The sequence below is a fragment of the Giraffa tippelskirchi genome, chromosome 6 (assembly GCF_054371585.1).
Source record: "Giraffa tippelskirchi isolate mGirTip1 chromosome 6, T2T-mGirTip1v1.2.pri, whole genome shotgun sequence".
Classification (NCBI taxonomy): Eukaryota; Metazoa; Chordata; class Mammalia; order Artiodactyla; family Giraffidae; genus Giraffa; species Giraffa tippelskirchi.
Window position 1 is genome coordinate 108802335 of NC_137280.1, and position 23116 is coordinate 108825450.

The 23116-nt window shown below is 40.4% G+C and overlaps 1 protein-coding gene across 3 annotated transcripts in view; it reads right to left on the reverse strand.

Moving 5' to 3' along the window:
- PRR16 (proline rich 16) overlaps positions 1-23116 on the reverse strand; it is a 936482-nt gene that overhangs the window by 166034 nt on the left and 747332 nt on the right. Inside the window, exon 1 of one of the 3 annotated variants that reach the window (XM_081499069.1) lies at positions 11456-11816. The exons of 1 other annotated variant lie outside the window; for it this stretch is intronic. In XM_081499069.1, the coding sequence (XP_081355195.1) occupies positions 11456-11614 (159 nt within the window). In that variant the 5' untranslated portion in view covers positions 11615-11816. Of the gene's footprint in view, positions 1-11455; positions 11817-23116 lie in introns of those variants that run through there. One more of the 3 variants, XM_081499070.1, reaches the window with a different exon arrangement.

Sequence of the window (23116 nt, forward strand, 5' to 3'; positions counted from 1 at the left end):
GATTAATGAAGCTGAAGCAGAGAGAGCCCAAAAACTAGTGCGTGAGCATGAAAGTGGAAGTCAGCATGAAAACAGGGGTGAAAGGAAACTTGGGGCCTTGTAACCACTGTAAGCACGTTGAGAAGAATGGCCAATCACTACACAGATTTGAGAACAACAATATGATCATGGTTTACCCAGACTGCTGAGCTAAAAATGAGGGCTCAGGGAAGCAAAAGAGAAGAACAATCAGGATGTTACTGTAGCAACTGAAGTGAGAGAGGTTGTTGCTGCCATGGACCAGTGTGGTAGCAGTGGAGGAACTGGTCAAATTTTACAAATATTTTGAAGGTACAGCCAACCAGACTGTGATGAATTTGACTCTAACACCATCCGTTGACTTGGGAGAGACTACAAAAGCTAAGTTTTGAGGAAAAGAGAAAAAACAGTATTCCAATTTGCACATAAAAAGGTGAAGATGTCTCTTAAGACATTCAGGTAGAGATACAGAAAAGACCACTGATCTTATAAAATTAGAAGAAAGGTCTGGAGAAACCAGGTTCCTCTGCCATGGGGATTCTCCAGGCAAGAATACTGGAGTGGGTTGCTATGCCCTCCTCCAGGGGATCCTCCCAATTCAGGGATCGAATCTAGGTCTCCCGCGTGGCATGTGGAGTCTTTACCATCTGAGCTACCAGGGAAGCCCCAAGTAGAGTGCAGGTCTGATCAAAGGGGGTTTAGGAAAGAGTAAGATGAAATAGGTGATGGCAAGTATAAAACTCAGGATTTTCGATAAAAGAGAGCTAAGAAGTGGGATGGTAATTATCAAGGCAAGTGGAGTCAAGAGAGGGCTTTACCGTTATCATTATTTTCACTTTTACATTCATGGGAATCACCTGGGGAGAATGAACAAAAGATAATATAGGAGAAACAGGTGAGAATTATTAGTGATTTTGTTGAGTAGATGAGAAAGAACAGGCTGTCATGCACAAGCAGAATTACTGAGTTTTAGTCCTTAACATCTTTAATAAGTATTTCTCAGAACTGGATCCTCAAATTTAAGTTCCTCATCAGATAACAAGAGTAAGACTTTAAAAATGTTGCAATGAATATTACACGGTTACTAACTAAAAGAGAAAGGTTACTATTTTTTTTAAGGCACAATCATGGAAGGATTGTTAAGGAACATAAGAAAACACAGCTGAGTGGCATAGTGACCATGAACACGAGGAATACAGAGTTCAAGTTGGGGGAAAACTGTGACGTCAAGATTGTCTGGGATGGTCTCTGCTTTACTCCCCAAAGAAGAAGAGATAAGGCCAAGCTATAAAAATGGAACTGCTAGATATCAGCCTGGAAGTCTGGGTTTGTTCACTTGACATTTTAAGTATCAGAATAGTGTGTGATCTTTTAAGCAGGGGAGTGGCCTGAAGAGAGCAGTGTATTAAAAAGATTAATCTGGTAGTGTTTAAAGAATGAACTGGCAGAGGCGAGGAGAACAAGAGACAGATAGCTCAAGGGCTATTAAAACATCATCCATGAGATTCATAGCATAAGGATTCGAGAGGTGGCAGTAGGCAGGAAGGCAGTCAATCTGAAACCCCCTATTTAGAAGAATTTACAAGACTTGCCAATGATTTTATGCTCCTGCTGTATCAGGAGCTTTTCTTTCACAGCCTTTAACACCCCTTAAAAAATACTATCTCTGCTATTATTTGAATAATGTCTTCCTATTAGTATGTAAGTTCCAGATGTCAAGGGTCATGTGTGTGTTGCTCAATACTGGGTTTTTATTCCCTAGTACACTGCCTTGCATATAGTAGATACTTAAAGAATGTTGAAATTTAAACACATTTCTTGCATAAGTGTTTAATATATTGAGGCATAATCAAAGAAGCTTATGCAGCATTTCAAAGAAGCTTATGAGGAAGGAGAAGAAGGAAAAGAGACGTTTCAAGAACAAAAAAATGAAGAAGACAGAGAAGAAGGGAAGAACAAGAAAGGAAAGTGTGACAGATGAGGTAGAGGAGGAAGGAGAGAGAAAGAGATTATACTGAAGTTAAAAGCCTGTAAAATAGCAGAGTAACTATGTTGCCGCTGACAACTGGGAAGCTGTACTTCTGGACAACGATCTAAAGGGAGAAGTACCACGAGGCCAACTCCATCTCTGCTCTCCATATTAGTGGGTCAGCCAAAAAGATCATTCGGGCTTTCCCATTACATCTTACAGGGGAAACTCAAAACAAACATTTTGGCCAGCTCAAGTTATCTCTCCATCCCAGCTTCCTCAAATGTAGGACAATTATAATGACCTAAAGGGATGACTGAGAGGATAAAGTGTGCTAACTCAGAACAGCTCTTGGTACATATGAGCACTAAACAGATCTTAGTCACCTTCTTGTTCCTCTTCTTCATCATCACCATCATTATTATCATCATAACCATCACGGCATTGCTTCTACAACTTGTACCATTCCACAGAGCATGGCACCATTCAAACCTCCCCATCTCTACGTACAAATACATATGACACTGTTGTTGTTTAGTTGCAAAGTCCTATCCGACTCTTTTGTGACCCCATGAACTGTAGCCCACCAGGCTCCTCTGTCCATGGGATTTCCCAGGCAAGAATACTGGAGTGGGTTGCCATTTCCTTCTCCAGGAGATCTTCCCAATCCAGGATCAAACCCACACCTTCTGCAACTGCAGGAGGATTCTTTACCACTGAGCCACCAGGGAAGCCCATGATATTGTCAGGCATCTCAATAATTTGGGGCCTTATAAATAACTCAACAAGCTTCTCTATTTATCTGTCACAGCAGAAAGTGAAACAACTGTAAAAACCCAGACATTTCAGAAAACTTAAGGACAGTACTCCCCTTCTAATACAATTTGAAAACAACAAAAGAGAATAAAAGTTATTGAAACAGTGACAGACTTTATTTTCTTGGGCTCCAAAATAACTGTGGATGGTGACTGCAGCCATGAAATTAAAAGACATTTGCTCCTTGGAAGAAAAGTTATGACAAACCTAGACAGCATATTAAAAAGCAGAGACATCACTTTGCCAACAAAGGTCTGTATAGTCAAAGCTATGGTTTTTCCAGGAGTCATGGACAGATAAGCGAGTTGGACCATAAAGAAGGCTGAGTGCCAAAGAGTTGATGCTTTCAAACTGTGGTGCTGGAGAAGACTCTTGCGAGTCCCTTGGACTGCAAGGAGATCAAACCACTCAATCCTAAAGGAAATCAACCCTGAATATTCACTGGAAGGACTGATGCTGAAGCTGAAGCTGCAATGCTTTGGCCATCTGATGTGAAGAGCTGACTCACTGGAAAAGAACCTGATGCTGCGAAAGACTGAGGGCAGGAGGAGAAGGGAGAGATTGAGGATGAGATGGTTGGATGGCATCATCAACTCAATGGACATGGGTTTGAGTAAACTCTGGGAGACAGTGAAGGACAGGGAAGCCTGGCGTGCTACAGTCCATGGGGTCACAAAGAGTGACATACCGAGTGACTGAACAACAAATTCTTTTAAATTCATTTGAAACTTCTGTATACAATGCTCAAGATCAGGAAGTACCCATATTAGTTGCTCCTTTATTTTCTAAGTCATAATATAAAAAAAGAGATGTCATATTAATGTTTTTGCTGAAGAGTAAATAGGTCAAAAGTAATTCATTGCAGTACCTACTTATTTGAAGGATGAAAACTACAATGTCCAATCAACCCACTGTTAGTTCTGCCTCAATACTGGTGCCCCAAACTGAGTACAACCCAACAAAAACAATGTTATCACAAAGAAATAATCCACTCACAACAAGATGAAAAGTTTTATCATTTTCACTAGAAATTGAAGAAGCAGAGTACATACATGTACAGATACCAGGGGTAAAGAAACTTGTGAAAAACTCCCTGGAAGATATCCTGGCAAAGCGGATTGAAGACTTTAAAACTTTCACACCCGTGATTTCTAAACAAGTGGGGGAAAAGTAGGAAAATCCACAGAGCTTAGTGGTTAAATGCCTGAGCTGTGTTGTGTGCCCAGTCACGTCCAACTCTTTGGGGCCCCATGCACTGTAGCCCACCAGGCTTGTCTGCCCATGGAATTTTCCAGGCAAGAATACTGAAGCAGGATGCCATTTCCTAAACCAGATGATCTTCCCAACCCAAGATTCAAATCTGTGTTTCTTGAGTCTCGTGCAATGGCAGGCGAGTTCTTCACCACTGGTGCCACCTGGGAGATGCCTGGGCTACAGCACTAAAAGGCCTAGCAATGAAGCCTCACTTACAGGTAAGGGACTTCAGCAAGTAACTATATCTCTGACCTCTGTTTTCTTATCTGTAAAACAGTAACAACTCTACCTTCCTCATATGTCTGTTTTGAGAATTAGAAGACCTAATATTAAGAAATATTCTTAGAACAGTACCAGGCATAGAGTAAAAATTTCTTTGCTGTTTTTATTGTCAAAGCTGTTCTTTTAGAGATCCTTAACCACCACAAAAACTTGTTAATACATAGGATGTTGAACATTAGGGGACCTATAAAGTAACTTATAAGAGATTTATGTAATGGTTATGATCTAATAGTATTCCAGAAAGCAGAAAACATCATTGCACATAATTTCATAATTTTACATGACTTTGTCTATGTTAAAAATACACATACAAAAAGATACAAGGGCTTCTCTGGTGGTCCAGTGGTTAAGAATCCACCTTGCAGTGCAGGAGATGCAGGCTCAAACCCTGATCAGGGAACTAAGATCCCATATGCTATGGAGCAACTAAGCCTGCGTGCCACAGCTAGAGAGTCTAGAGCTGCAGTAAAGACCCAATGCAGACAACTTATATTAATAAATATCAGGAAAAAAAAGATGGAAAGAAAATGTAGCAAAATTCTCACTATATTTATTTATGTGTGGCATTAAAGACAATTTTTATTTTTTCCTTTTTAGTTTTTTAGACTTTCTCCAAACTTTCTATATTATTCATATACTGTATTACTTAAGAAATCACAAAAAAATTTGAAAGATGTTTTAAAAAACTAACACCATCAGGATTTGAAGGAAAGATAAATAGGTGGAACACAGAGGAATTTTAGGGCAGTGAAAATACTCTATAGAACACCAAAATGATAGATATTTATCATTAGACATTTGTCCAAAGTCACAAAATGTCCGAAATTAAGAGTAAACCCTAACATAAACTACGGACTGTGGATGATAATGATGTGTCAATGTGGTTTAGTCACTAAGCCATGTCCAACTCTTCATGACTCCACGGACTGCAGCACACCAGAATTCCCTGTCCTTCACAATCTGCTGGAGTTTGCTCAAACTCATGTCCATTGAGTCGGTGATGCCATCCAGCCATCTCATCCTCTGTCACTCCCTTCTCCTCTTGCCCTTAAGCTCTGTAGATCCATCAATTGTACCAAATGTACCCATCTGGTGGGGGATGTTGATAATGCAGGATGATACATATGTACAGGGACAGGGGGATATAGGAATCTCTGTACCTCCTCCTTGATTTTGCTGGGAACCTAAAACTGCTCCCCCCAAAAAAAATCTTAATAAAATACACAAGTTAATTTTTTAAAGAAAAAAAAATACCCTTCATTGTTACCAAACTGATTTTCAGCTTTATGTCAGTTATGTACATATTAATCAGAAATGAGTTAGCATATTATTGGAAATTTTCCCTTCTAATTTTAAAAAAATTGCCCATGCTATTTTTCATGAACTAGTTCTACAGAAGCTTCTGCAGTTTAATTTATTCGGGAGAACATGTTTTACTCAAACTTATATTTCTATCTTTTTCTTACATTTTGTTTTAATTACCTGAGATCCTAAGAGCAGTAAAGGTAGAAAAAAAATAACGCAGGTAACAAATTATTGCATTGGTTTTATTATCTATTACTTCACTATTGCCTGAAGTACACTATTTATTGCTTTCAGTCTGCTTGAATTTCTTATCAGGTAATTCTCTGAGTCTTAAATAGTTTCATGCATTGGAAATAGACAGTAAAGGATAGTTACTGGTTATTTTTATTTTCTCAGAACCATGCTGCTATTTTAGTAACATGCCAAGCCATCATGCTCAAGAAAAACTAAAAAGCATTTTAGCAGGTAAATATACTTGTTTGAGAAGGCCAACTATTGAATAGAGTGGTAGAACTACAGCTATAGCTGCAATTGAATTAACTATGAAATTTTACTCATTCACAATTTTAGAACTTAGAAAATACTGCAGAGATTATTCTCTGTAATTTGTTTAAGTAATGAATTTTATATGCATGGATTCATTAACCAGAAAATATTTGGTAGGATTTCCCAGATCAATAAACTACAGCACTTCATGTGAACAGGGGAAAAAACATTTAAAAACAAAAATATTTTGTAGGTAACTGTTAATTCTATTTTGTTGTTATTGTTAATTTGATTAATTCTATTTTCAATGCCCCCCCAAATGGATCACTTCCTAAGGTTTTCAAACTTTTTAAAATTAAACTTAATTTTATTTTATTTCCTTTTATGATATTATAAGAAAAAAGATGAATGCTTTCCAATTCATAGTCACAAAGCAGACAAAACCTTCCCACTCATGGAGTCTCATCAGTTAGTGACTGTGGGGAAGACAAAACAACTCATCTTAGCTGGTTTCTCCATAACAGTCATGTCTACTCCCATGTCTTAGCTATATGTTATATACATATGTGTATGTGTATGTATATGTATATATACATATGTATGTACGCACACATATATTTAACTAATGTGATAGTCTTGTTACTTAAAATCGTAAAATGAAACAGTATGAAAAATTACCAAGGCTATAAACAGCTTGATACATTCATAGCTATATTCATAGCTAAAGCAGCAATGAATTTTGTTTCCAAGTAAAAAGCTACTTATTACATATTACAATATCTCCCTAATCAACAAGATCTGTGATCCCATACTAACACCAACACTTGATGCAAACCAAGTTTATCAGTGACTTCTTCATAAAAGAGCTTCCCAGGTGGTGTAGTGGTAAAGAATCTACCTGCAATGTAGGAAACATGGGAGGCTAGAGATGTGGGCTCAATCCCTGAGTCTGGAAGATGCCCTGGAGGAGGAAATGGCAACCCACTCCAGTATTCTTGCCTGGACAATTCCATGGACAAAGGAACCTGGTGGGCTACAGTCCAGGGGGTCCCAAAGAGTTGACTTCTACTGAGTGACTGAGCATGCAAGCCTCTTCATAAAAGAACAGGCAAAATGATACCAAGAGCTGTCAGATTATATGAGAATTCTTTTTAAAAAGCACTCTTTCTTCTGCATTACTTCATTAAAAAAAAAAAAAGATCATTCCATACCTAATAAGCCAGAAATTGCTAATTTTATCCCTACAACTTTAGCGTTTCACCACTAATTTTTTGTTTTTCAATGTGTATAAAAAACCAACATGGAATTATCTTGCACTCCAATGCTATTTCCCCTCAAGTCCTTCTCCTTTCTACCTTTTCAAATTTTATCCACATCTCAAAGACACCAAATTTTCCTTTTCAACTCTTCATTCCCCCTAAGAGCTTAATCATCATGAAAATCTCCAGTTTATTTATATTTTCTTTACTGGGGTATAATTGTTTCATAAAATCACCACTGTTTAATTGTAACAGTTAGATATGTGAGTTCCTGTATATGGCACTGATCCATATTTGTTAATCATGACAATCTGAATAAACCATAAGCTTCTTCAAATTCATATCTTACCATCTTTTTTAAGCTTCTACCACTCTTTTTACCAAAGGCTTACCATACTACTAAGTACATAGTAAGTACTGGTTTATAAATCTACATATTCTTATTCTCAAGTCTCTTTTCTTGGAACACAGTATGAGTACCCACTAAAAGCAGCAATGTCTTTTCACAGTATTGGTGCTCAAAGACAGGATTAATGTCTCCCAAACAACTCTCTGAGTTCACTGAGACCAGAAGCTCCAAACTACTCATATTGGTAGCAATAAAAAGATAACATAGTATTTGGCACACAGTAACTACTGAATAAATATGCTGAATTATACTTAAAGCTTTTCCATTATAGTAGAGAAGATCCAGAAACTCATATTATTTCTGAACAGTCAAGCTATTTGAGGTTTTACTAAATTCAGAGGGAAGAATAAATCTGTCCTTAGACACTGTAGAAATCCCAATCCTCTTTTCCTAATATTCAATCTAATTATAAGTGGTTAAGTAAAAATAACTAATGATAAGAGATTCCAATAGTAATGAAATTTTGTCATTATTAAAGAGTTCCAAGCACCTACTAGTCTATTGGAATCTATCCCACTACCTGAATTTTCAGATGACTGAAGTCCAGAAAACTTCTAAAAAGAAAATAAATTTCAAGACAACCTCAAACAAAAGTCCAATATTGTTGGTGCAGAATTTATACAAAAATAAAGGACAAAATATACAAAAAAGAATACTGTGTTTTAGATAGAATGAAAACAACAGGGGGGAAAACAAATACCATATGGTGAATGATATAGTAATCAAGTCATAATCACTTTCTTATTTCTAACTTCTGTTCCAAGTTAATAAGAGCTCTGTGCTAATTTATATCAAAATACATCATGGCCTAAAATTATATCATTGCCAATAAAAGAATTAGAATTATAAATGCAACAGTTTGTATTTAATATAGTCCTCTGATAAGCTGCCAGAATAGCAAATGTAACGACTGATGAATAGTGATATTTATATTTACAAATCGTAAGTATAGACACTAACAGGTTTTTCAGTTACTCCCCCATTCAAAATTACATCACAGACATGTTCAGTCATGTGTGCAACATTATCTTAAAAAGATAAACGTTGGACAACTGCAAGATGTCATAGGTTAAACATGCCCTATAAATATTTTGCCCTTGAAATAACTTTTTCTCCTACAATATAAATGGCCAGCGTTTTGAGATTTAGACATAATATATACAACTCCATGTGCAAACTTAGGATGATGATATCCTCCTCACAAAAGTAATTAACAATCACATCAAATTATTTATCATTCATAAAGTTTACTCCTGAGAGTGAAATCTTTAATCAATCAGGTCCCAGTACCCAATCAAAGCTTACAAAGCATCAAGTCAACATTTCATCTTTAGATATGCCTAGAAGACAGATCCTTTCATTTACTTGGTTGTACATTTTCTATGCTTTTCCATTTCTTTTACATACTGGTTTGCTTGGTGTTGTTTTCCCTAAAAAAGAAAAATCCTCAAGCAAATGAAAACACAGAAAGAGTGAAAGGGAGAGAGACCCACAGGCTCCCTGATTTACTTTTTTGTGATTCCAACCAAGATCTATGGTGAGGTTAAAAGTTTCACAATACATCAACCTGGTCTGCAAACATCTACAAAATAAGGATGGAAAGCAGAACTGGGACCATGTGCAGTTTCTTGTCATTTATTCTGCCTAAAATAGAGAGTGCAGTGACACATGGTAACGTAAGAAGTATTTGCCCAAAGATGCCATTTTCATTGACTACCTTTCTCTTAATCTCAGGCTGCCCACTGAAACAGTAAATATGTTTCTGTTTTCTGTGAAGTATTTGCCCAAAGATGCAGAGTTTTCATTGACTATCTTTCTCTTAATCTCAGGCTCCTGGATGAAATAGTAAAAACGTTTCTGTACTGATGTAAGTTTCCCACATCCCCCATCTTAGAAACCTCAACATCTGAAAAGCACAATTCTGCCAAAAGGAACTTGCAAAAATTTATTCATTTTTTTTAAAAAACATCATCATGTTTCAAATGAAAACACAACCTGCCAAAGATGTCAAATAAAACGGTAACAAAGAAACAAACAACATCTTTAGAATTGAATTTCAATGCATAACCTTGCCATCTGCCAACCAGTTGTGAAGCAATGATCCTAGAGAAGCCCTGAAACATGAACAAGTTACGTTTCCTCCTTGGATCGATCACCTGTATCACTCTCCACTTCCAGGTTAGTAATTATATTGTCGATGGAGCAGCCTCCAAGAATGACACTTGCCATTGGCAAACTGAACCCTGTTGATAAATGGGCCATTTAAACAGACTTGCATTTGGTAACATTTGCAGAGTTCAGTTCGCAGAGACAATGGGGAGATGGAAAGAAAAAAAGGGGGGGGGGCGGCTCTACCTTTACATTTGGATTGGAAATTGGACAAAGGAGGTCAATCTCTAGAGGCCAGACATCCAAAGGACCCTCAACCTCCTCCCACTTGGCCTCTAAAACAGGATTACAATTTTGGATCTAGACTATGCCCCACCCCTTCCCTTCCCACCGCGGCTACCACCTTAGAAGTTACCGCGGTAGCTCTCCTGCGACTAGGGGTGCGGATTCTCTGACGCAAAACAGCACCGGGCACCAATTCAGTAGTAGGGAACTACTGGGTTGGGACAGCCACCAGCTCCTCCGAGAAGCCACCTTCGAGCTCGCAGGAGACCCCACCGCCCCATCCCTGCTCTCGCCCCCGCCTGGAGCTGCAGCCGGAGTTACGCATCCTCAGCCTTGACACTGTCTGCGCTTCTTTCTATCCGGATCAAGGCTGGTGGGGTGGAAGGGCAGAAGTAGAATGGGGGCTCGGGGGAGCGAGAAAGAACCAAAACAGTCCGGGTCCCCAAAAGCTAGAACTCAAGTGGCCAGAAGCTGGTGCACGCACATCACACACACACACGTGCGCGCGCGCACACATATCTACACACACACACCCCGAAGCGCTCTGTGCCCCAGCTTCTATGCCAACTGGCGATAGGACGGGAAGAAGAAAGGAGGTGGGGTAGCGGGCAGGCCCGGAGTTACTAAGGAGTGCAGCGGCTGCCTCCGGAACTGCGAAAGTGAGAAAGTCCCAGACCCTTCTACATCCATCCCCACGTCTGAGATCTCCTGCAAGCAACCCCGGGTCGCTTTCCTTCCAGCAGGGTTCGGGGCTCGGGAAGCGGGGAGCAGAGCTGGAGTCGAGCTTCTCCCAGGCTGCCCTCCCGGGTCTGGCTCGGGGCCGAAACCCGTCCCATCAGCCTTGGTCCAGGAAGGCTCCCAGGCAAGGAGCAACAAGCCTGGGGGAGCAAGAGGGCAGGAGAGAAGCATCTTGCACTCTCAGGCCGGTGGCTGGTCTCTTCCTCTGTCGACACACCCCCAGTTAATCCCCTTCTCCGACATACACACACACGCACAGATACGGAGACTCGCATGTTCACCCCTCCCACCAGCCCAGGTCCATCGATTAAAAAACACTAGTTGATTTCTTCCTGATTAAAAACAAGAAAGTGCAACAACTTCTCGGGAGTCGCAGGAGCAGAGCAAGTCCATCTGAAGGCGTCCTCTTTCTATAGTTTCATAGGAGTTAAGAAATCTGGCGGTCCCCAGTGAAAACGGACCCCGAGTGGGTGAAAGACAACGAACTCCTTCCTCAGCCCTCCACCCACCCCCGCCACCTCTCACCTCCTTAAGTTCCTTGGCCACGTCCTTCAGGTCGCCCAGGACTAATTCCAGATCCTCCACGATGATCTTGATCTGTTCCTTCACCTTGGTTTTGGAGGCTGCCGGCGGTCCCTCGGCTGGAGAGGACGAGGAGGGGGTCCCCTTGGACTTGGCTGACATTCTTTGGGGGCAAGCGAAGCAGGTCAGCACAGGCGGGCCAGCGGAGGCTGCTGCGCGCCCCGGTCCCCCCACATCCTGGACGCTCCCTGGGCAGCGGCGGGTGGTGGCTGCGCTCGGCGCTCGGCCGGGCGGCCGCACCGTGGTGGTGCTGCCATCGGCTCCCCAAGACACGGCGCTCGGCACCGGGCTGCAGACGGGCGAACAGCGCGCCTGCGCCTCCGCCCGCCGCTCTCGCGCACACACGCGCTCGCTGATCCCCGCCCGCGCGCCGAGAGGGGCGCCGCGCCGCCGGCCCGGCTGTCAGCTGCAGTCCGCCGGCACGTGCCTCCTCGGGGATCTCTCGGGAACACCCGGGCGTCTGGGAGCAGGGTCCTGCCCACCCTCGCGTCTAGATCCTGAAATGCCCTCCCTCATCATTTGATCATGCTGGATGTCTTTTCACATCCAGCTTGGATTCCTTCTGTTTCCCCCACCAGCAGGCACCAGGATCCCCACCACACTTTTCTGATCAATTAATTAAGAACCACAGGAGAGTCAGAACTTGGATTTAGGGTTAGCAAAAGCGAACTTAAATGTTTATCCAGGGCGAGAGTATGTCCAGAAGGCCTCCAGTCACTCTCCCACTCAGCTAAGAGTTAACACAGATGCACAGGTTTAAAAAAAAAAGGAGAGATGTCGATAAAATTGACCCCTCACCCCCTAGAATCATGATATTTAAACTGTGTTCTTGAAAGAGGTAGCTTAATCCTGCTGATTCCAGAAAGCTAATAGAGGATTTATTAATTGCAAGTCCTCTCACCAAAAAATCCCCTGGGAGACTGTCTGAGTCATCTTGGCTCTACTTATCTTGGACAGCTTTTTTTTTTTTTTTTTCTTTAAGCTGTCCTTCCTCTTTTCATGACCTATGCTGACCTATGTTTGGGTAGTGGGGTAAATACACTGGATCTCCTGTTGTGAGAGAGAATAAGAGTTTGCTTCCATTTTTTTTTCTTTTTTGTTTTTGCATCTATTTCAAATCTTTTGCAACTAAATAAAGAGGAAATAACTTTTTGACTGCTCTGTTAAAAAGATCTAGGGAAGGGACTTAATAGGAAGCCTTGGGTTTCATTCTCAGTAGGTGGCTAGGATTCTCATTAGTTACAGTTCTAATTTCCTGAGTGGCAAACTCGTGGGTTATTAGCTATTGACCTAGAGGGCTGGATTTACTTTGTTTTCTTCAGTGCACTCTACTCCAAATTATTATTTTAATAGGCTTCCCATTTGGTCATGCCTTAGCAGGCATCTCTGTCTCTTGCTTCCATACCCCAGGTTGTTTCAACATGCTTCCATACAGGAAGAAAATCTTGGCAGCTCCTCTCTTCCTAGTCCCTTAGGCCCCTCATATTCAGTCTCTTCATTTTGAATAATTCATCTTGATAAATGCTTGTAAGTCATATTTGCAATATGGAAGGAAAAAAGAGACAACAGAAGAAAAATAGGAATTTAGAAGTGGTGCCCAGAGAATAACAAAAATTTAAAATTTAAAAATTTAAACTTCATTGAAAAATCAGAGGAAAAAGAAGAAAGGTAGAAAGCAGAGGCTGCTGGAAGAAAGTTAAAATAAGGAAAGAATAAAGAAACCAGTGTGCACTAAGTCAACTGGAGAGAAGAGGGAAGAAATAATTAGAAGTGTTAAATAAGTAATATGCTTGAGTTCTCTAAGGTAAAGAGAATATATAGTTTTAAATGACCATGTCTCTGCAGGTTCTTCTTTATATTATAAAGATGTAACAGTAATAAGTATATACAACAGGTTTACAAACTCCTCCATTGTAAATTCCTAATCTTTAATTATACTCTTATTTAATATAAGAAGGATAAGTGGTCAGAAATGCCAGGAAAGAAGGTGAGAAAGAGGGAAGGTGTTACTCCTTTATATCTGAATTTTTGACTCTCAATAGTAGACAAGTGAATAGAAAAGTCCTCAAAACTCAGAAATAATGAAGTTAGGCAAGAATACTGGAAAATAGGAAAGAAGATGGTGTTTTGGTGGTTTTCTCCCACAGACAAAGTAAGTCTCATTAATATAAGAATATTTTCACGCTATGCTAAATCTTCTTCACTAACAATTAAAAAATTTCTTTTCTCTAATAATATCTATGAAATCAATCCTGAATATTCACTGGAACGACTGTTAATTCATGAAGCTGAAGCTCCAATACTTTGACCACCTGATGGCAAGAGCCTACTCATTGGAAACAACCTTGATGCTGGGAAAGGTTGAAGGCAGGAGGAGACAGGGACAACAGAGGATAAGATGGTTGGATGGCATCACTAGCTCAATGGACATGAGTTTGAGCAAACCGCAGGAGAAAGTGAAGGACAGGGAAGCCTGCTGTGCTGCAGTCCACGGGGTCACAAAGAGTTGGACACCAATTAGCGACTGAACAACAGTAGATTAGTGAGTCCAACTATTTTGGATCAAAATTGAATCATAATTATTACTCTAAAACATGCTATGCACATCCATATCACAAATTACTTTTAAGTAAAGGCTATCCTCCATCTATATATCTACCATCTGTCAATCTGTAAATATGATATGGAGTTAACTGAAAGGCGAAAAGTTAAAATTGGCTTCCAAATCCAACTATAACAGCTAGTCAGCCCCCAGTAGTGATGACTACCACTATCTATCAGTCATTAATCAGGTATGCATAAAATATTCCTTAAGAAGAAAGTTTTACAAAGAGAGTTAAAGATATCAAGGGGAAGGAGACAGAATGAGAAGAACAGAAGGAAATAGTCAAGTCTATTCACTCTCTATTTTTTTTAATCACCCTTGGGGAAAAGTGGGCTTCCTTTGTGGCTCAGCTGGTAAAGAATCCGCCTGCAATGCAGGAGACCTGGGTTCAATCCCTGGGTTGGGAAGATCCCCCAGAGAAGGGAAAGGCTACCCACTCCAGTATTCTGGCCTGGGGAATTCCATGGACTGTATAGTCCATGGGGTCGCAAAGAATCAGACACATCCCTTTGATGCATCCTGTTCTTTCTTAGAGATTAGTATATATGATGTTTTAAAGCCAAGTAATGGTGATCACACAGCAAAAATGACACCTAATAAAATTTCTGATGTGTTCATAAATATGTTCATGTACTAGTGGTAGAGGCAAATGAGTACATACGCAAACCACATGACTTATAAACTTAGAATAACAGACTGCTAATAGAAGTGTCTTATTTTTTTTAAAATGACTGTGCAGCCAGCATTTTATTCTTTTTTTTAAAATTAGTTTATTTTCTATTTTTTAACCTTACAATATTGTATTTGTTTTGCCATACGTTGACATGAATCCACCATGGGTGTACATGCTTTCCCCTTCCAGAAACCCCCTTCCACCTCCCTCCCCACCCCATCCCCCTGGGTCATCCCGGTGCACCAGCCCTGAGCACCCTGTATCATGCATTGAACCTGGACTGGCAATTCGTTTCACATATGATAATTTACATGCTTCCATGCCATTCTCCCATATCATCCCACCCTTGCCCTCTCCCATAGAGTCCATAATACTGTTCTATTTATCTGTGTCTCTTTTGATGTCTCGCATACAGGGTTATCTTTACCGATTGATTAAATACCATATACATGTGTTAGTATACTGTATTGGTGTTTTTCTTTCTGGCTTACTTCACTCTGTATAATAGGCTCCAGTTTCATCCACCTCATTAGAACTGATTCAAATGTATTCTTCTTAATGGCTGAGTAATATTCCATTGTGTATATGTACACAGCTTCCTTATCCATTCATCTGCTGATGGGCATCTAGGCTGCTTCCATGTCCTGGCTATTATAAACAGTGCTGCGATGAACATTGGGGTACACATGTCTCTTTCAAGTCTGGTTTCTTCTTTCTGTCTCTTTAGTCAATATTTTCTGAGTGTTGCAGCAGGAAGGATTGGATAATTATAGGAGATCATCTAATGGTGGTTTGTTCAGTTCCAGGCACTTATCAATATTCTCCTGTGTGTGTGCTTAATCTACTGAATTCAAGCTGTAATAATTAACCTACATGAGGCATGCTACAAAACTTCCATACTTTTTAATTCATGAAGAACTCAAAAATATCCCAAAATATTTTGTCTCATTTTGTCAGCAGCAGCTTTTATTACTATACTATCATAATAATGTTCATTGCATTTTTAAAAAGAGGATAATATGCATAATAATGGCACACTTAGTTTTCTTTTTTTTCTTTTGCATAAACTTTGTTTGTAAAATCCAGTGAAGTCATTAGAGATTTTTGAAAATATTAAGAAAAAAGAAGAAAAAAGGAGGGGGGGTGACAACTTTGTTCTTACCAAAATAGTTTTCACTGAGTGAAAAATAATGGAGAACAACATGGATATCTAAGAGGAAAAATGCTGCTCGTGAAATGCATCACAGCAAAATGAGTTAAGTTCTCCACGTGCACACTAAGAAATATACTGTATACTATATGCCTAAGCATCAATTCTCATAGTCACCAGAGCTTCTTAACTGATCAGTTCAGTTCAGTTCAGTCGCTCAGTCGTGTCCAACTCTGCGACCCCATGGACTGCAGCATGTCAGGCCTTCCTGTCCATCCCTAACTCCCAGAGTTTATTCAAACTCTTGTCCATTGAGCCAGTGATGCCACCCAACCATCTAATTCTCTGTCATCCCCTTCTCCTCCTGCCTTCAATCTTTCCCAGCATCAGGGTCTTTTCAAATGAGTCAGTTCTTCACATCAGGTGGCCAAAGTATTGGAGTTCCAGCTTCGACATCAGTCCTACCAATGAACACCCAGGACTGATCTCCTTTAGGATGGACTGGCTGGATCTCCTTGCAGTCCAAGGGACTCTCAAGAGGCTTCTCCAACACCACAGTTCAAAAGCATCAATTCTTCTGTGCTCAGCTTTCTTTAGAGTCCAACTCTCACATCCAAACATGACTACTGGAAAAACATACATAGGAGCTTGTTAACGGATCCCACTACCAGGGTGTCTGATCCAGTAGGTCTGGGGCAAGGGTCTGAAATTTGTGTTCTGCTAAGTTTCTAGGCCAATGGAAAGGGTCAAACTCTGAAAGCCGCTAGCTAGAAAGACTGGAAGAAAACTTTAGGCTTCGTTTTAGTCAGAATAAACCTTAAAGATCATCCAGTTACAAATCTTCATTTGATAGATGAGGAAACATGGTCTGGGGAGCTTAAATGGTACCTCCAATACATCACATCTAGGGAATATAAACTGGAAGCATACATCACATCTAGGGAATATAAACTGGAAGCTAGAACATCATACTGCCTCAGACATCTTGTGGTTTTGTCTCCATTTTTCTGGAGAAGGTCTCCTTTTAATGTATCCATTGCTTTTGGCATGATGGCTGTCTGTTGTAGAAACATATTGGTGAAAAACAAATGTGATATGTAAGTTAAAATACAAATACCTATTGTAGTATCCTGAGTAATTAGAGCTGTGTCTATTCCAACATAGCTGATCAATAAATAGTTGATAAGGAGATGAATGAATGAAGTGTTGTCTATCTCGCGTGTTTTGAAATTAATTTAATTTGACAAATATTTAGCACATGGTTAGTTTAGGCAAGAATCTATGCTATAGAGTAGATGTGCCACTTGGATTAGCAAGACACAGTCCCAGCAAGAACAATTAGATAATCCCACACATGACTCTAATATAAAATGATTTTACCTCACAGTATCTCTTTATTGCCCTCTTTCTCAACCATAGTCAGTTTACTTTACTTACCTATAAAGTTAATGTATATTTAACATTGTTTTCCTTACTTTTTATTCACGAGACAGAAACTGAACTTTTGCTTAACTGAACAAAGGGAATTGTCTCATAGCTTAACCATAGAAAGGCAAGAAGAGAAATATTTTCCAGTAGAACTAGAGCCAGAAATGGAGCCAGAGTCCATTTGGACTACTTATTTCTGTCCTTTTATCCCGTTCCCTTTTAGTGGATTGGCTTCAGTTTCTCCCTAAAGTTGAACTTTGGTCAATGATAAATCCATATTCACATCTTTATAACTCTGCAAGTAGAAAAAAAAGAGCTAATTACAGTAAGCTCCTGGGAAAGGACTGTGATAGGTCCAGCAGTGGTCAATCACTATGATAGGCTCAGGTGCAAAGCTACTATTACAGTGTGCCATTCTTAGAGAAAAGTCTAAGATATATATATAAATAAATATATTTGTATATTTATTACCAAGACTCTCCAGCAGGTGGCAGTAAAATGAGTCATTCTACAAAAATCTGCATATTATGATAATTTTCTAATATATAGAAGTAGAGTAGCTTTAGGAAGCAAAATTATTTTCAGATTCATACTAAGAAAGACATCATGTGAAGTAGCAATGGTTCTACCTGGGTCAGGGCTTCCCAGGTAGTGTTAGCAGTAAAGATCCAGCCAGCCAATGTGGGAGATTTAAGAGATGCTGGTTCGATCCCTGGGTCAGGAAGGTCCCCTGGAGGAGGGCATGGCAACCCACTCTAGTATTCTTGCCTGTAGAATCCCATGGACAGAGAAGTCTGGCCAGGTACAGTCCATAGGGTCATAAACAGCCGGACACGACTGAAGCGACTTAACAGGCACGTATGCATTACTTGGGTCAGTAACTGGTAATGAGGCAGTTTAATGACTGGCCCAACTTGGGTCAAGTTTCCTACACCTCTGGCCTATTTCTCCCTCAAAGGAGAAAAGTTATCTACCATACAGCCTATAGATTCTTTCGCACACCTGTAGATTGACATTTCTAAATTGCTTAGCTTCCGAAAGCTAGCTGCACTCAAGTCTTAGTTTTAGCATTAACCTCTTCATCCATTCCCATTTTAGGGTCCCAGCTCTAAAGACCTGCAATATTAATATTGTGATATATATATATATACATGTGTGTGTGCGCGCGCGTGTGTGTAGTTGGTTATTCAGCTAAACACAGTCCCTAAAACCCTTGAAATTTCCTGAGCAATAGTAACAATGTGATAATGTTTGGTATCTTGTCCTTAGTTCTTGAAAATGCTACAAGGAAACTGGCTTTTGGATCTCACCCAAAGGAGAGTGCTGGTTGCCAAGAGAATCAACCATATGATTAGAAAGTTGGGACTTTAAATCTCACTCCCTAATTCCCAGAAAAAGATGAGGGGCTTGGTGTTAAATCAGTCACCATTGGCCAATGATTTAGTCAGTCATGACTATGTAATGAAGCCTCCATGAAAACCCAGAAGGACAGCTTTTGGCCCTCCTTTTTGTACAGCTTTCAAGATGGGGAACAAGAATGTTTCCAAGTGCTGGCCCCAGCCTCCAGGTGGACAGAAGCTCTTCTGTTCTGAACCTCACCCAATGTATCTCTTCATCTCACTGTTGATTTGTATCCTTTAACATCCTTTTATAATAAAGCAGTAATCTAGTGAGTAATGGGTTTTCCTGAGTTCTATGAGCAGTTCTAGCAAATTCTTTGAACCTGAGGAAGGGGTTGTGGGTACCTCTGAATTTTAGCCAGTTGGTCAGAAGTACAGACAACAACCAGGACTTGTGATTGGGGTTTGAAGTAAAGGGAGGGGTTCTGGGACTAAACACTTTACTTGTAGAATCTAATTTTCCCTTCCAGTAAATAGTGTGAGCACTGAGTTGAATTCTCAGACATGCTGCTGGTATCCAGAATTGCTTGTTGGTGTGGGGAAACCTACACACACACACACACACACACACACATGCACGTGTGTGTGCACTTTGGAACTGAGTCCATGAACTCATTTCAAGGACTCACTAAAACCATAGTTGTTAAATTGCTCCACCATGCATGCAAGCAAAATACTGAAACTACTATACCCTTTCACCTAAGTTTTTAAGAATTTCTACTCATCCTGAAACCTTGGGACCCATGCCTGACATCTCATGCTACCCAATCTCATTCTACCTCTCAGCTACAAAATGCTGGACCAAGTGAAAAAAGAACCTGAGGTTTTCAATACTCCAGGACTCTTACAGACTTGGCCAAAAAGGTGTTCTAAAAACTTGGCCAGTTGCCACCCTGCACAGATTAACAGGTTCAGAAAGAGATTCAGCTACAACTAAAGAATATTTGATCATTCCGTAGAGTCCAATACACCCTGCAAGCACTAAAACAACTGAAAGTTCTAGTCAACCATTCATGCACCCAAATAATTTTAATATATACTTGAAGATCCTTATCCTTATTAAGTTTCAGGATTGTTTTGTCCCATGGAAATTAGTAAAGGTGGGCCAAGAAGCACTACTGTTTCTAACAGAGTAAAGAGGACAGAGAAGTTGGCAGAGGCTGTACCCCTCCCTCTGCTTATAGACAGCCTTGACCTCAAGGAATATAAACCCACATCCTGCCAGGTGTAAAGTGGCACCAATATTATCCACTCTGTATGGCTAGATAGAGTGTGCAGCTTTAGTGTCTCATCTGGGATCAGTTCAGTTCAGTCTCTCAGTTGTGTCCGACTCTTTGAGACCCCATGAATGGCAGCACGTCAGGCATCCCTGGCCATCACCAACTCCCAGAGTTTTCCCAAACCCATGTCCATCTAGTCGGTGATACCATCCTATCATCTCATCCTCTGTCGTCCCCTTCTCCTTCTGCCCCTAAACCTTCCCAGCATTAGGGTCTCTTCCAATGAGTCAACTCGTCGCATGAGGTGGCCAAAGTATTGGAGTTGCAGCTTAAACATCAGTCCTTCCAATGAACACCCAGGATTGATCTCCTTTAGGATGGACTGGTTGGATCTCCTTGCAGTCCAAGGGACTCTCAAGAGTCTTCTCCAACACCACAGTTCAAAAGCATCAATTCTTTGGCGCTCAGCTTTCTTCACAGTCCAACTCTCACATCCATACATGACCACTGGAAAAACCACAGCCTTGAATAGATGGACCTTTGTTGGCAAAATAATGCCTCTGCTTTTAAATATGCTATCTAGGTTGGCCATAACCTTCCTTCCAAGGAGTAAGCGTCTTTTAATTTCATGGCTGCAATCACCATCAGCAGTGATTTTGGAGCCCCAAAAAATAAAGTCTGACACTGTTTCCACTGTTTCCCCATCTATTTCCCATGAAGTGATGGGACCAGATGCCATGATCTTAATTTTCTGAACATTGAGCTTTAAGCCAACATTTTCCACTCTCCTCTTTCACTTTCATCAAGAGGCTCTTTAGTTCTTCTTCACTTTCTGCCATAAGGGTGGTGTCATCTGCATATCTGAGGTTATTGATATTTTTTCCGGCAATCTTGATTCCAGCTTGTGTTTCTTCCAGCCCAGCGTTACTTATGATGTACACAGCATATAAGTTAAATAAGCAGGGTGACAATATACAGCCTTGACGGACTCCTTTTTCTATTTGGAACCAGTCTGTTGTTCCATGTCCAGTTCTAACTGTTGCTTCCTGACCTGCATACAGGTTTCTCAAGAGACAGGTCAGATGGTCTGGTATTCCCATCTCTTTCAGAATTTTCCACAGTTTATTGTGATCCACACAGTCAAAGGCTTATGGCATAGTCAATAAAGCAGAAATAGATGTTTTTCTGGAACTCTCTTGCTTTTTCGATGATCCAGCGGATGTTGGCAATTTGATCTCTGGTTCCTCTGCCTTTTTTAAAACCAGCTTGAACATCTGGAAGTTCATGGTTCACATATTGCTGAAGCCTGGCTTGGACAATTTTGAGCATTACTTTACTAGCATGTGAGATGAGTGCAATTGCGCAGTAGTTTGAGCATTCTTTGGCATTGCCTTTCTTTGGGATTGGAATGAAAACTACCCTTTCCAGTCCTGTTGCCACTGCTGAGTTTTCCAGATTTGCTGGCATATTGAGTGCAGCACTTTCACAGCATCATCTTTCAGGACTTGAAATAGCTCAACTGGAATTATATCACCTCCACTAGCTTTGTTTGTAGTGATGCTTTCTAAGGCCCACTTGTCTTCACATTCCAGGATGTCTGGCTCTAGGTGAGTGATCACAGCATCGTGATTATCTGGGTCGTGAAGATCTTTTTTGTACAGTTCTTCTGTGTATTCTTGCTACCTCTTCTTAATATCTTCTGCTTCTGTTAGGTCCATACCATTTCTGTCCTTTATCGAGCCCATCTTTGCATGAAATGTTCCCTTGGTATCTCTAATTTTCTTGAAGAGATCTCTAGTCTTTCCCATTCTGTTTTTTCCCTCTGGATGGAATGACCCAAATCTGCATACAATCTAGAACATTCTGAGTAATGATTAACTTCCAAAACTGTGAGAAAAATGTATCTCAGTGTTGAATGTATCCAACTTACAGTAGTGTGTGGTGTGGAAGTCCATGATAACTAAGATTTAGCTTTGTTTTGTTCTTTTAGCTTCATTTAAATATAATTAACATATAATACTGTGTAATCTTTAGATGTAGATGTGTTAATTCAATACATTTACATGTTGCAGAATGATTACCACCATAGCATTAGCTGACACCTCTATTCCACTGCATAATTACAATTTCTTTTTTTATAATAAGAACATTTAAGATCTGTTCTCTTGCTGCTGCTGCTGCTGCTAAGTCGCTTCAGTCGTGTCCGACTCTGTGCAACCCCATAGACGGCAGCCCACCAGGCTCCGCCGTCCCTAGGATTCTCCAGGCAAGAACACTGGAGTGGGCTGCCATTTCCTTCTCCAGTGCATGAAAGGGAAAAGTGAAAGTGAAGTCTCTCAGTCGTGTCCGACTCTTTGCGACCCCATGGGCTGCAGCCTACCAGGCTCCTCGGTCCATGGGATTTTCCAGGCACGAGTACTGGAGTGGGGTGCCATTGCCTTCTCCATCTGTTCTCTTAGTAGCTTTTAATTATATCATACAGTATTATTAGCTAAAATCACTGGGTTTCCCTGGTGGCTCAGACAGTAAAAAATTTGCCTACAATGCGGGAGACCTGAGTTCGATCCACGGGTTGGGAAGATCCCCTGAAGGAGGGCATGGCAACTCACTCCAGTATTCTTGCCTGAAGAATTCCCATTAACAGAGGAAACTGGCAGGCTACAGTCCATGGGGTTAGAAACAGTCAGATACAACTAAGCAACTAAGTACACACACATACCACTTTGTATTTGAGATCCCCAGAAGGTATTCGGCTTATAATTAAAAGTTTGTACCCTATGACCAAATTCTCCCCTGCCCCCTCCCCTCCAGCCCTTAGTAAACACCATTCTACTCTATTTCTAGAGTTCACCATTTTTTAGAGTCAATATATAAGTAATATTATACACTTTTTCCTCTGTCTGACATATTTCACTTAGCATTGTACCCCCAAGATCCATCCATGCTGTTACAAATGGTAAGATGTCTTGCTTTATCATGGTTGAATAATATTTCATTGTTTATGTACACCACATCTTCTTTACCCATTCATCCACTGACTGACGTAGGTTATTTCCATATCTTTCCTATCATGAATAATGCTTCCATGAACATGACAGTATACATAATTCTTTGAGATCCTGATTTTA